Genomic DNA, 14,468 nt, shown 5'->3' on the forward strand with positions numbered 1-14,468 from the left:
AATCCTTCCAGTTGTGACCTGTGAAATAACCAAGTGCTGCCACTGCCTCAGAGCCCTCCTGATGTGTTACACCAACCTTCTCAACACCAAGTTTGGGAACACACACTGGTACAGGAGCAATCCCATTTCTGAGGTATTTTTCTTTGATGGTTCAGGGATGCTGAGAACTGTCAAAATACAATCACCTGTCTGTGGGAGAGTTTTAACAGCCATGGCAGTTACCACACAAAAAATGCCAGTTCATTACTAGGCAAACTATTAATTATTTGCAATCTCCCCCAGCAGGGGCATCCCTGGGAAAACACTGATAGAGCAGCACTCAAGGAAAAGCCCTGAAAGTCTCAGTATTATATGCAGAGACACAACTAAACTTACTTCATTGGGAGGCCTTGAAAAACAAACATTACAGGGCTGTGTAAATGCAGAAAAAGAAACTTATTCTCCAACTGCTACTCAAGGATGATGCAAACCACTGCAAACCAAACTTTGCTTGGGCTCTGAATGTGCAGCAGCACAGCCCTTCTGAAAAGCAGCCTTTGCAAAGATGAACAGCTCTGCCCAAACTGAGCTGCAGGAAAACATCAGGAAGAAGTGGGTCAGCACCAAGTTGGTATAAAAAAGGAGGAACATTATATCCAATTGAAAATCTGAGTGTTTCGGGGTTTTTAGGGGTGAGGGGTTTGTTTGTTTGAGAAACTACAAATAACAATAATTTCATTTTGTACTCAGTATCTGCCAACAAGTATTTTCTTTGAAAGTCACAATATAGCTATTTCCCTTCTGCTGTCTTATCACAGAACCCTGGAATGGTTTGGGTTGGAAGGGACCTTAAGGCCCACCCAGTGCCACCCCCTGCCATGGGCAGGGACACCTCCCACCAGCCCAGGTTGCTCCAAGCCCTGTCCAACCTGGCCTGGGATGGGGCAGCCACAGCTTCTCTGGGCACCCTGTGCCAGGGCCTCATCACCATCATAACAAAGAATTTCTTCCAATATCTAATCTAAACCTACTCTCAGTCTGAAGACATTCCTCCTTGTCTCTTCACAAACATCCTGCAGTTCTGTTCAGCTGCAGCTTTGCCAACTACTGCATCTGAGCCCACAGCTGAGTAATGCCATGTACACAAAGTTCTATCAAATACTTAGTAAGAAAAAAAATAGTGAACAGTTTACCTGTCATGGTACTTAAAACAGCAAATAGATTCTTCCTTCCTAGTTGAAAATTCGTTTATTAAAATGTCTACTTGTCTGTGTAATGTGAAAACTGCCTTTCTAAGTACTTGAAAACCAAGTTTTAAGTTCTTGAAAACCATGTATTTAAACACAGAAGTTCTGAATTTCCTAAAATTTCCTAAATCTTCAGGACACTGATGAAGCAGCTGTATCTTGGCATAGAAAATAGTTATAACCTGCTATGAAAACAATAAGCAACGACAGATTTCTGTGCCACCAGCTCTTCTAAGGCTACATGGCTCTTGTGAGGGACAAAAAATCATCCACTTGGCTTTTAAATGTGTCCTGCAATGCCAAAGGTCTTCAGAGTCATGTGCAGTGCATAACCAGGAGGTGATAAACCCGACTCCCTGGATTACCTACTCCTTCAGTCCAGCCTAAAACAGTCCCTGAGCAGGCAGAGCTTTGGAAAGCCAAGCTGCAACTACAGACTGGAGCTTCTCCAGCCTCTCCACTTCCTGTGACATCCTGTTTCCCTCAAAGGACAAGCTGCACACACTGAAACAATGTCATTTTACAATCACAGCATAGTTTGAGTTGGAAGGGAACTTTAAAACAGATGCTTCCAAATCAGCATCAGAAACCCAACCGGCTGCAAACGTTTCAATGTGAAATTACCTACTGGTGAGCACTTGCCACTTCTAGATCATGAAATGTCACCCAAATCTTACAAAGCTCCTCTATGAACACATCAATAACAGGTGTACATGGCCACCTTTTGCACACCTGATGACTGGCAGAATCCTGCCCCAGCAGACAGCATCAAGCTCTCGGTCACTGGCCTGATCTTCTGCTCGTCGCTGCTCCCATCGCCCGTGGAATTCTGGTCATCGTTTTCCTCCTTATCAGACGAGGAAGAAGTTGTAGTGACAACCACCTTCTTTTTTGACACTTTCCTTTTTAAGCTAGTCTTCTTATTTTCCTTCACTGACCCTCTTTTAATCTTTTTCTTACTGTCTTCATAAGATTCCTCATCAGAAGAGGACGAGTCATTCTGTTCTTTCTTGGAAATTTTCTTTTTGTGACTTACTTTTTTCTTTTCTTTAGTTGCAGTTCGTTTTTTACGCTGCATGGCGTCTTCAGAAGAACTCTCCTCTTTCTGGGGAGACTTCTCAGTATCAGAGGATAAATCAATGTGTACTCTTTTAGCTACTCTCTCTCTCAATTTTCTCTTTTCTGTAAACACAGGCTCCTTTTTAATTTTGTCGTTTTCAGAAGAATTGCCACTTCCTTTCTCCGCAGAGGACTTCTCAGTACCAGATGAGGAATCATCTGGTTCTTTCTTGAGGCCTTTCTTTTTCAATTTTTCAGATTTCTTTGCTTTGCTTTCTGATCCTTTCTTGTTCTTTATTCTGTCTTTTGAAGACTCAAACTTGTGCTCTTTCTTTGCAGATTTCTCAGTACTCTCTGAAGAAGAATCTTCTTGTGCCTTTTTCTTCTTCAAATCCTTGGTTTTGTTACCTTCAGAACTTTCCTCTTTTTCCAGTGAAGACTTCTCAACATCAGAAGACTCACTGTGCTTTTCCTTTGCAGATTTTTCTTTGGAATCTCTGTTTATCTTTTCTTTAGCAGATGATCTCTTACCCACTTTCTTATCTTTAGAAGAATGGTTCATTTCCTTCTCTGGGGAAGACTTTTCAGCATCATCATCTTCAGAAGATTTACCTTTCTTTTTCTTTAAGTTTACCTTTCTTTTCCCACTAACTTTCTTCCTCTGCTCTTCTTCAGAGGAATCATAACTATCATCTTTTCGGGAATATTTTTTCTTAGGCTTTTTTGCAGCCTCAATTTTACTCAACATTTTTATCTCCTTTTCTAACTCAGAATCATAATTTGAAGAATCTGAATAGTTCTGTCGTTTCTTTTTAGCAGCAGCTGCAGCATTTTTAGCCGATTTGCCCCTTTTGGCATCTAAATCCGAACCAGAACTGGAACTTTTCCTTTTTCGTTTTCCATTTTCATCCTTCACTGGTTGACTCTTTTGAAAATCTGAAGTCTTCTGGTCATTTGCTGGTGTTTCACTGTTGCTGTCGATGTCTGAGGAGCTGCGACTTACCATGGCTGCCTCTTTCAGAACAGCTGGCAGCTCCTCAGAGTCTGAGCTCTGATCCAGATCATATGGCTTTTTGGACGTGGGAGGTTTATCAGAGTTGGGCTCAGCAGCAGCCCCATCAGAAGAGTTTCTCTTCTCGTTTTTCCTCCCTGGCTGCTTGGATGCCTTTCTCTTGCTTTTCTCATTGCCTGTGTCGTTGCTGTCCTCCTCAGAGTTGGAGCTCAGGGGGCTGATGTCCGTGGGGCGCCTCAGGGGGGTGGTTTTCACGCGCGGTGACCTCCGCAGGTCGGGGTCCTCCAGAGGCACAGCCTCGCCCTCCGGGGAGGGTTCGCTGTCCCCACTGTGGTTTTGTTTCACACCATCACAGTTTTCTGCTCCAGGTTTTGCATCAGCATCTTTATTTTCATTTTCTAGACTGCTGTCTTGATCTACAGCTTTAACTGTAGACTCTGAAAGGGAAACAGGAGTCAATTTTACAACCAACTCTTTTGATCCTTTAGCCGATGACTTTAACTTGGAGCCACCCTTGGTATCTTTCACAGGAGTGTTGGATTTTGTACTTGAATTTAGAGTCTCATGGTCTGTTCCTGTATTTCCACTGTCTTGCTCATCTGATGGCATCTGGATCTCCATAGCAGATTCCAGAGTCTCAAAGATATCTTCAGGAACAGATGATGGAATGGACACGATATCCATGTCCAAAGCCTCTGTACTGTTGGGTTCATACTGAGGTTCTTCGTTTCTGCCAGGCTTTTTCTCCTCCCCAGAAGAGGGTTTGCTGTCTGTCTGTTCCACTGCTGGAACACTTTGATCCATGGGCTCACTCTCAGGCTGTTCTGAGACAGCTTTTTCCTGCGTCTGTACAGCATCATCCTCTTCTACTGCCACGTGTTCCTTTCCTTCATCTTTTTGCACCTCATTTTCTTCTGATCTAACCTCAGTTTTTTTCTCTTTGGTATTTTTCTCTTTGATTTTAACATTCAATGCTTGAATCTCCAGGTTGAGACCTTCTTCTAGTGCCAGATGAGCTTTTTTCATGTCACTCAGCACAGATTTAAAAGCTTTCAGCTGACACAGTTGCACAGTTGGGCTGATTTCGACATTTTCTGCATTGTTTTTCAAAAAGCTTACAAAGCTAGAATTCAGATTTGCTGTAGTTTCAACCAGCTTTTTCGTTTTCTTAAGCAAGTCTTTTGGCACCATTAGTGCTTTATAAGAATATGTTAGTGAGCCTGAATATGAATTATCTAGTTTTTTTTCTTCACCATTACAATTTGCATTATTTCTCTTTGGAGAAAACTTGACCGAAGGGTCAAACACTTTACTACTTTTTTCACTTTCAACTTTGATCTTTTTTTTGTTTTGTTGCCGTAACTGTTCTAGGTTTTCAAAGACACTGTCACATGCAGTGACCAAGTCCAGTAAAGGCTCTGGATGGCAAATATAGCAGTGCCACTGGCTGTTGTCATCCAGGATAGTCGAGAGCTCCTTTCGACCCAGGTTGCGCAAAATGCACTTTTTACAGAAGGCGTTATGGCAAAAGTCACAGCAAATCAGGTTTCCACCCTCAGCACACCACCTGGAACGAGACAAGAGACATGTCAGAGGTTGGTCTCCACATCAACAGGGATCAATTTTTAAGCTGACACATTTAAAAAAGCAGGTGATAAGAGATACCCATTAATTGAAACCGGTTTTAACCCTGAGATCAGCTCAGCTGGTTAAAACTTGGCTGTAATAATGCCAAGGTCATGGGTTCAATCCCCTGTGTGGGCCATGGACTTAAGAGTTGGACTCGATGATCCTTGTGGGTCCCTTCCAACTCAGAATGGTCTGTGAATCTCTCTGTGAATCTGTGTGGATTGGGAGACAGGTCTCACCTGACTGGGTAACCAAGGAAATATTTCATACCAGATGACACAAACCTAAGACACGAGTGCAGCAGTGGGAGGTCTTAGTTCAGTTCCACCATGGCTGAAGGAGAAGAAGAACATGCTACAGCTCTTCTACTGTGCTAGGCCCCTGCTCCTGCTGCCACTACTTGCATTTTGTGTGAGTTTCAGGGAAGTAGAAACATTTTGTTGTTGCTCTTTCTGTTCTTCGCTGGGTGTCTTTTAGAGTGCTTATGAATCTGGAGTAACAGACCTTGTATTAACTGGGGAGTGGGAGGTTATTTCTTGTTATACATAACTTGGGTAAGTGTGAGATATATTGTAGATTTCCCTTAATTTTCTCTTTTCTGTATAAATATACATAGTTAGTTTCAGCATAAACCTAGTTTGGAAGGGTTTTTTCCTCTCCCTCTTCCCTTGTCACTCTGTCTTGGACAGCTGGTGTTTTGCCAGCTCAGCCCAAGACAGAGTTGGACTCCATGATCCTTGTGGGTCCCTTTCAACTCAGAACAGTCTGTGATTCTGTGATATCAGTTCATTCATTCTGCATTTAAAAGCAAGCAGAGGATCAATGGGTAATATTTAAAAGCACGTCCAAAAAGTGCTCAGGAATTGAAAGTCAGAAAATTCACGCATTAGATCAACAGTTCACAAGGCTGAAATGGTCAGTAATTTTGAAACAGTTTCAGCACCAATTTTAAAGAAGAGAAAAAACTGAACAAATTTTACTTTCTCTGTTTCTTCTGAAAATCTGGGGGGTGGAGAGGAGCGATTTATTTCACAGCAAAATGAATTAGCTTAAGTCTTTCCAGCCTTAACTGATATATTACCACTGCAGGCACAAAAGAACTGGAAAGCATCACAGACTGCACAATTTTGACTGAATTACTCATTTAGACCTAAGGACACAGAAATACTTTTCTATTTCAAAGGTGGGAGATGCATCTGGAGCACCAAGTTCCTGTGGCTTACAAGCTTTACAATGTCAGATTTTAACCCCACTTTTAAAACGTTTCTGAGGTTAATGGGCATTATGGGTCAATGTCCAAGTAATCAGCATGACCTCAGCACTGTCTGTAACTCCCTGAAGGAAGTTCTGGCCAGGTGGGGGTTGGTCTCTTCTCCCAGGCACTCAGCAATAGGACAAGGGGGCACGATGGGCTCAAGCTCTGCCAGGGGAAATTGAAGTTGGAGAGCAGAAAGAAATTCTTTGCAGAGAGAGTGCTCAGGCCTTGGAATGGGCTGCCCAGAGAGGGGGTGGATTCCCCATCCCTGGAGGTTTTTCAGCTGAGCTTGGCTGTGGCACTGAGTGCCATGATCTGGTAAAGGGACTGGAGTTGGACCAAATGTTGGACTTGATGATCTCAGAGGGCTTTTCCAACCCAATAAATTCCATGATTCTGTGATTCTATGTAGTTAGAAATGTGATGTCTTAAAAGTGCTTGCTATTGGATTTGTTTATAAAATATTTTCTTTTTAATTACTGAAATAACAATCAAATAGAAAAACCCTGAGTTTGAGTATTTCTCAGTGAAAACCAGTATTTGATTAAGCTCTTGTGTACTGGGGTTTTTTGCAATAATGACACAATTAACACAAAGCTCCACAGACCAGGAGAGCTGCGGGTGCTGTCTCAGGTTCTGCCACTCACCTACACTGCTCATCCATCCCATCTGAGTCACGGCTGATGTCATCGCTCATGTAGTACTTGTAGCAAGTCTGCAGAGAGACAGGACAAGCAAATCTTTATTAAATCTCAGCTGGGCTTCAGTAATTCCTTTGATTTCAGAAGCCTGTCAGTGAAAATAGCGGCTCCTTCAGCATTCTAAGCCTTTCACATTTGTGTTAACCTCAACAACAACCTCCATGGATACAACACATCCCAAAACATGACTTCTTATTTAGAAGGCTCAAGGTTTATTTGAAAATTCAATAGGCTTTTGTTTGACTGCTGTGTAATTGTGTTTTTTACAACATCAGCTGAATAATTCTCTTCAAATATCTATGCTTTTCCCATCTATTTCTTAGCTAGATCAGCAAAACATCCTCCCCAACACAATTCTACATAAATTACAGTTTTCAGGTGTATTCTCATTATGTAAGTATCTGATGGCTTAATGCTTTAAATAAAAAGGTTGTCAGCATTTATCCTGGAGTTAAACATCCAACAATTCAATTTCCAGGGGCAAACGAAGTATCTGCACTTCAGCAACCATTCAGTTTATGTAGCACAGCTCCCAGTCAACAGTTCAAACCAATGCCCTGAAGAAGTGACAGAAATCACCCAGGTCACAAGTGTGCATGGCAGGAACACTGACAGCTACAGTCACTGTGTGCATGGCAGGAACACTGACAGCTACAGTCACTGTGTGTGCATGGCAGGAACACTGACAGCTACAGTCACTGTGTGTGCATGGCAGGAGCACTGACAGCTACAGTGTGCATGGCAGGAACACTGACAGCTACAGTCAGTCACTGTGTGTGCATGGCAGGAACACTGACAGCTACAGTCACTGTGTGTGCATGGCAGGAGCACTGACAGCTACAGTCACTGTGTGTGCATGGCAGGAACACTGACAGCTACAGTCACTGTGTGTGCATGGCAGGAGCACTGACAGCTACAGTCACAGTCTGTGCATGGCAGGAACACTGACAGCTACAGTCACTGTGTGTGCATGTCAGGAACACTGACAGCTACAGTCAGTCACTGTGTGTGCATGGCAGGAGCACTGACAGCTACAGTCACTGTGTGTGCATGGCAGGAGCACTGACAGCTACAGTGTGCATGGCAGGAACACTGACAGCTACAGTGTGCATGGCAGGAACACTGACAGCTACAGTCACTGTGTGTGCATGGCAGGAACACTGACAGCTACAGTCACAGTCTGTGCATGGCAGGAACACTGACAGCTACAGCCACTGTGTGTGCATGGCAGGAACACTGACAGCTACAGTCAGTCACTGTGTGCATGGCAGGAACACTGACAGCTACAGTCACTGTGTGTGCATGGCAGGAACACTGACAGCTACAGTCACAGTCTGTGCATGGCAGGAACACTGACAGCTACAGTCACTGTGTGTGCATGGCAGGAACACTGACAGCTACAGTCACTGTGTGTGCATGGCAGGAACACTGACAGCTACAGTCAGTCACTGTGTGTGCATGGCAGGAACACTGACAGCTACAGTCACAGTCTGTGCATGGCAGGAACACTGACAGCTACAGTCACTGTGTGTGCATGGCAGGAGCACTGACAGCTACAGTCAGTCACTGTGTGTGCATGGCAGGAACACTGACAGCTACAGTCAGTCACTGTGTGCATGGCAGGAACACTGACAGCTACAGCCACTTGTGTTGAGGATTTTCAAGTCTAGGAACAAGACCCAGGTGTGTGTTTAGTGCCATAAATTAGAACAGTCCAGGGGCTGCCTAAACAGAGGGGACTCTGAAGCTGCTTTTCTGCTCCTTTTTCAAAGCTGTTTTACACAGAATACTTTACCACACTTGAATCTGCTCTTACAATACCTTATAGGGAGGCAGAAATTTCAGACAGATCATTTAACATTAAAAAATTACTACGATTGGAGCCTTAAAGCCATAAAACTAAATTGCACATAAACCACAATTATTTAACTGGGGTATAAGAAAACAGGAATATAAATTTCTAAGTATATTTGCTTTTTCCTCTGCTTTTAGTTTAATTGTATCAGCCAATGACTAAAAACTTCATTGACTAATAAACAAGACCTCCCACAAAAATCCCACTCAAATCAACTGATAGGACATTTCAAACTAAAACAACCTAATATGGCATTTCCAACTAAAACAAACAGCAGCACTGGTTGCCACATACCTTACAAATAAGAACTTTCAGTGTAGGATGTCTGTAGATTGAATCCTTTTGAAAATGGTTCACCTGTTGCCCACAAGCTGTACAGCTTACAATTCCATGTAGTCCTTCCTCTATAGAGAGGATCATAAAGCACACATTAATTGTTTTCATTTCATTTTAAAAAGAAATCTATGTATACCTACTTCATTTTCTTACAATATTTCAGCCTGGCAGGTTTTATGCCTTTATTTCTTTACCACCCAGCACTAGAGAAATCTTTCTGTAACCACCTGCCATTTAAAGAGTGAAAGAATTTCCCTCTAATTTCTGTGCTTCACTTGAGGTCACGATACAATTCTTTTCCTCTGAGAGATTCAATTTGGCTGAACTGGTCACCTCATGAGAACACACCTAAGTAAGAGTCACCAATAAAACTCTTCCAGAGAAGCCCTCATATTCTGAACAGTGTTCCCAATTTAATCTTAGTTCAACAAATGCCATTTTAATTCAGGTTTGTATTACATTTTCTTTCACACATAGTTTTAGTTTCTCCAAGAAAAATACAGAAAACCAGTACAGAACATGCACAAAATCCTTTTTAAAAGTGCCTCAAAGCTCTTTTCTCACATTTTGTTCCCTTCTTGATGGCAGTTTTTGTTGTTTGGGTTTTTATGAAACTCCAGTTTTGCTGTAACACTCCTGTTCCTCCCAGTTTGGGGACCACCCTGCTGTCATACCTATATGTGGTCAAGAAAGCATTTCTTTAACTGCCAACCCCCAGTTCAGTTCAGAAGGGGTGAATGGATGTGGGCTTGGCAGGTTCATCACTCCATGCCAGGCTGTTAAACCCACTAATTAACACTGTGGGACCATCCTGTTCTCAACAGGAAAGAGAATAAAACCATTTGTGAAAGCTCATACACTTTCAAAAACCTAATCTGGGATCACAAAGATAGAAGTTTGACATGGGCTCACTCAGCTGTGACTTGTTCTTCACTGTGTGTTCAGTAAGTGGTAAATTAACTCAAATGGTTTAATTTAATGATTACAATCTGAGTACAGACTCTGTATCTTTTCCTATTTTTTAAACAATCACCACCACAGTGTTAAGGAACTGAACAAACACTCTCAGGACACAACACAAATCCCCAGCAATCTGCTCCTGCAGCCCCATCTCAGATGGCTCAGGGGGCAGTGAGAACAGCTGGCACACCCTCACAGCTCAGGGAAATTCTGAACACATGTTGTTCCAACCTCCAGAGCCTGGGGTCTCACAAAGCCTCCTCAGGCCCTCAGAGCCAGCTCAAACACCAGTTTCCAACAGTGCTGGTGACCTTAAACAAAGGCATCCATCGTATCACACTCCCCAGAAAGGAACCCCTTGCCCTGCAGCACAGAGCCCACCCCAGGCCTGCCACACACACAGCCAGTCAGGGAGAACATTCCCTGACCAGCTCCCTCTTTTCTACAACTCAGGGGAAGCACTCCTGCCTCCTTCCTAAAAGCAGTAAGTTGGCACCAGAAAGAGATCATTTTTGGGGCTGTGACAGGTTTAGTTAGGCCAGGCTTTAGTTTCTCATTGTTTCCTCTATCTGCCCTATGGGTAGATCCAGGGAGGGATACAGGCTGTCAGCTGACCTTGGGCATGGCTGCTTTTGTGGGGAAGGAGATACCTCTCTGTTAGCCTTACTCTTGTATATGTGTGTATATTGTTTTGTTTCATTTTTATTTCTTCTTTTCTGTGTAAATATAATCTGTCTTATTGTAAATTGCAGCTTGGTGGGGTATTTTGGCCATGGATTTCTGGAGGATGCATATTCCAGAGTACAGCCACACCATGAGCCCTCTCTACCCAGAGACTCGCAAAAAGAACAGCAGCAAGAGTTTACACAGATCAAGCAAGAGATTGCACATGCAGTCTGGACAGGACCAGATGTGGAAAATGTACTTTATTCTGCCAGGTGGAAATAACAGCCCCTCCTGGAGCCTCTGGCAAAAGGTGCCTGGTGAGGCCTGGCTCGGATTCTGGAGCTGAATCACAGAATCATGGAATGGATTGGGTTGGAAAAGACCTCCAAGATCATCAAGTCCAACCCTTGGTCCAACTCCAGTCCCTTTACCAGATCATGGCACTCAGTGCCACGGCCAAGCTCAGTTGAAAAACCTCCAGGGATGGGGAATCCACCACCTCTCTGGGCAGCCCATTGCAATCACTGAGCACTCTCTCTGCAAAGAAGTTTTTTCTCCAACTTAAATTTCCCCTGGCAGAGCTTGAGCCCATCGTGCCCCCTTGTCCTATTGCTGAGTGCCTGGGAGAAGAGACCAACCCCCACCTGGCCAGAACTTCCCTTCAGGCAGTTCCAGACAGTGCTGAGGTCACCTCTGAGCCTCCTCTTCTCCAGGCTGAACACCCCCAGCTCCCTCAGCCTCTCCCCACAGGGCTTGTGCTCCAGTTCCTTCTCCAGCCTCGTTGCTCTTCTCTGGCCCCACTCCAGAAGTTACAGAGGATCTGAAGCCAACTGCACCCCTACAGAGAGTGAGATCCTGGCAGCATATGAAGGGACACAAGCAGCCTCAGAGGTGACTGGCACAGAACCACAGCTCCTCCTGGCACCCCGACTACCAGTGCTGAACTGGATGTGTACTGGGAAGGTGCCCTCCACACATGCCACTGATACTACATGGAGTAAGTGGATTGCTCTGATCACACAGAGTGCTCCAGTTGGAAACACAAGTCGTGCTGGGATCATTGAGATCAGAACAAATTGGGCTGAAGGAGAGAACTTCAGTTTGGCAGAGGAAAAGGAAGAACACGTGGATCAAGCAGGGGAAGCTCCACCGTACAATCAGTTGCCTGAAAAAGAAAGACACTATGCCCCCTTCACTGATGGTTCTTGTCCCATGGTAGGGAAAACCCGAAGGTGGAAAGCAGCTGTTTGGAGTCCCACCCAACAAGTGACAGAGACTGTTGAGGGAGGAGGCGAATCAAGTCAGTTTGCAGAGCTCAAAGCTGCCCAGTTGGCACTGGGCATTGCTGAATGAGAGAAGTGGCCAAGGCTTTACCTCTACACTGACTCTTGGATGGTGGCCAGTGCCCTGTGGGGATGGTTAGACTGATGGAAGAGAATTAACTGAAGGTGCAGAGAAAAACCCATCTGGGCTGCTGAGACATGGCAAGACATCTCCACTCTGAGAGAAAAACTGACTGTGAAAATTCGCCCTGGGGATGCCCATGTGCCCAAAAATAGAGCCAAGGAGGAACATCACAGCAACCAACAGGCAGAGTGAGCTGCAGAAGTTAAGGTGTAGCAACATAAAGGGGGGCTGTTCCTGGCTCGATGGGCCCACAATACCTCAGGTCATCGAGGCAGAGATGCCACTTATAGATGGGCATGAGACCAATGGGTCAACTTAACCATGGACACTATTTCCCAGGTTATCCATGACTGTGAAACATGTGCTGCAATTAAACAAGCCAAGAGAGTGAAGCCATGCCCTGGGTTTAATAGGTGTAGGCCTAAAATTTAGATTTTGGTTTTTAGAGCAGACCTTGGGTTATCAGCTGACTGGAGCTGGGTCAGGGCAGCTGACAGCTGACTTCTGCTGGCCAGGGGTATCTGTAGTGGTTTTGTCTAGGCCTCAAATTGGCAGGCTCAGAGAATCTATGTGGATTGGGAGACAGCTCTCACCTGACTGGGGAACCAAGGAGATGTTTCATACCAGATGACACAAACCTAAGATATGAGTGCAGCAGTGGGAGGTGTTTGGGCAGTTCCATCATGGCTGAAGTAAAGGAGGACGTGCTGCAGCTCTTCTACTGTGCTGGGCCCTGCTGTGGCTGCCACTACTTGCATTTTGTTTGAGTTCCAGGGAAGTAGAAACATTTTGTTGTTACTCTTTCTGTTCTTTGCTGGGTGTCTTTTAAAGTGCTTATAAAACTACAGTGATAGAATCTGTTTTCACTGGGGAGTGAGGAAGTTACTTTTTGTTATTCCTACCTTGTGTCAGTGTATGTTATACTGTAGTTTTACTCTTTTCTGTATAAATATATGTAGCTAGTTTAAGCATAAATGTCGTTGGAGAGGGTTTTTTTCCCTATCTCCCTTTTCTCAGTGAAGGGAGAGAGGCTCTGACTTGGTATTGAGTAGCTGGCATTTTGCCAGTTTAAACCAAGACAGTCTCCCATATCATATTCTGATGTCACCTCAAATATAAAAGAATGGGGAGAAGGATCTTCTCCCTCTCCTGATCGTGGCTGGAGTGCAGACAAGATGCTGTTGCTCTGCTACTTCTGCCCCAGCACTGCTGCTTGCTGCTGTGGTATCTTAGGAAAATAAAATGTTTATTCTTGGTTTTCTCCCTGTTTGGGTCTGTCTCTCGTGGGGCTGAGTTCTCTTGGGTGATTTGTAGCTGGAATAGTAAGATTTGTGTTCAGAGGAGTTCAGTTTTCTGTTGGCTGTGGAGGTGAAAGAATTGTTTGTTATACCTAACTAGTGGGGGTGAGTGTTGTAGTTAACTTTTAATTTTCCCTTTTTTGTGTAAATATATAACCCAGTTTTCTGTTTCAAGTTTGAAGTTAACTTTTAATTTTGCCTTTTTTGTGTAAATATATAACCCAGCTTTCTGTTTCAAGTTTGAAGTTTTAGGGGGTTTTCTTTTTTCCCTTTGTGGGGGAGAAACTCTGAGTTTGTGTTTGAGCCAGCTCAACAGAACACAATCCCCTGTGGTATGGAGGACATTGGGATAAGCACAGACATGGGGTTGGCTGGTTTGTTATACCCCAGTGCCACAGACCTGCCAAGGTAAGCCCTCTGTGCTCACCATCGTGGGAGCAACCACAGGATGGGCTGGAGACACACCCAGTGCCTCACACCACTGCCCCAAACACCACCCTGGGGCTTGAGAAGCTGGTTCTGTGGTGACAGGGCACTCCAGAGCAAACTGAGGCAGACAAGGGGACCCATTTTAAGCACAGTTTGGTCACCACCTGGGCAAAGGAGCACGGCATTGAGTGGGTGTATCACATCCCACACCACACAGCAGCTGCTGGGAAGGTGGAACGGTGTAATGGACTGTTGAAATCACTCTGAAGGCATCGGGTGGGGGGACTTTCAAACACTGGGCTCAGCACCCAGCACAGGCTACATGACTAGTCACCATCAGAGGCTCCATTAATCGAGCTGGCCCTGCCCAGCCAGAGCCCCTTCACACTGCAGATGGAGATAAAGTTCCTGTAACTCACTTGAGAGGTGTGCTGGGTAAAGCAGTCTGGGTTAACCCTGCCTTGAGCAAAAGCAAACCCATTGTGGGATAGTTTTTGCTCAGGAACTGGGTTGTACTTGGTGGGTAATGGGAGAAGATGGGGAGACCCTGTGTGTGCCTCAAGGAGATTTAACCTTGGGGAAAAAATCTGCATTCTCAGTTGTTTGCTGCAGGAAACGAATCACTGGGCAAGGAA

General features: G+C 44.5%; 1 protein-coding gene across 3 annotated transcripts in view; it reads right to left on the minus strand.

Annotated features, from left to right (window-relative positions):
• Nucleotides 1-14,468, minus strand: part of ATRX (ATRX chromatin remodeler) — a 92,102-nt gene that overhangs the window by 51,786 nt on the left and 25,848 nt on the right. For all 3 annotated transcript variants that reach the window (XM_071569534.1, XM_071569533.1, XM_071569532.1), the window contains 3 exons: nt 9,032-9,141; nt 6,829-6,896; nt 1,959-4,864 (listed from right to left, as the gene is read on the minus strand). In XM_071569534.1, the coding sequence (XP_071425635.1) occupies nt 1,959-4,864; nt 6,829-6,896; nt 9,032-9,141 (3,084 nt within the window). The remainder of the gene's footprint in view (nt 1-1,958; nt 4,865-6,828; nt 6,897-9,031; nt 9,142-14,468) is intronic.

Source organism: Pithys albifrons, chromosome 14 (genome assembly GCF_047495875.1).
Source record: "Pithys albifrons albifrons isolate INPA30051 chromosome 14, PitAlb_v1, whole genome shotgun sequence".
In the NCBI taxonomy this organism is placed as follows: domain Eukaryota; kingdom Metazoa; phylum Chordata; class Aves; order Passeriformes; family Thamnophilidae; genus Pithys; species Pithys albifrons.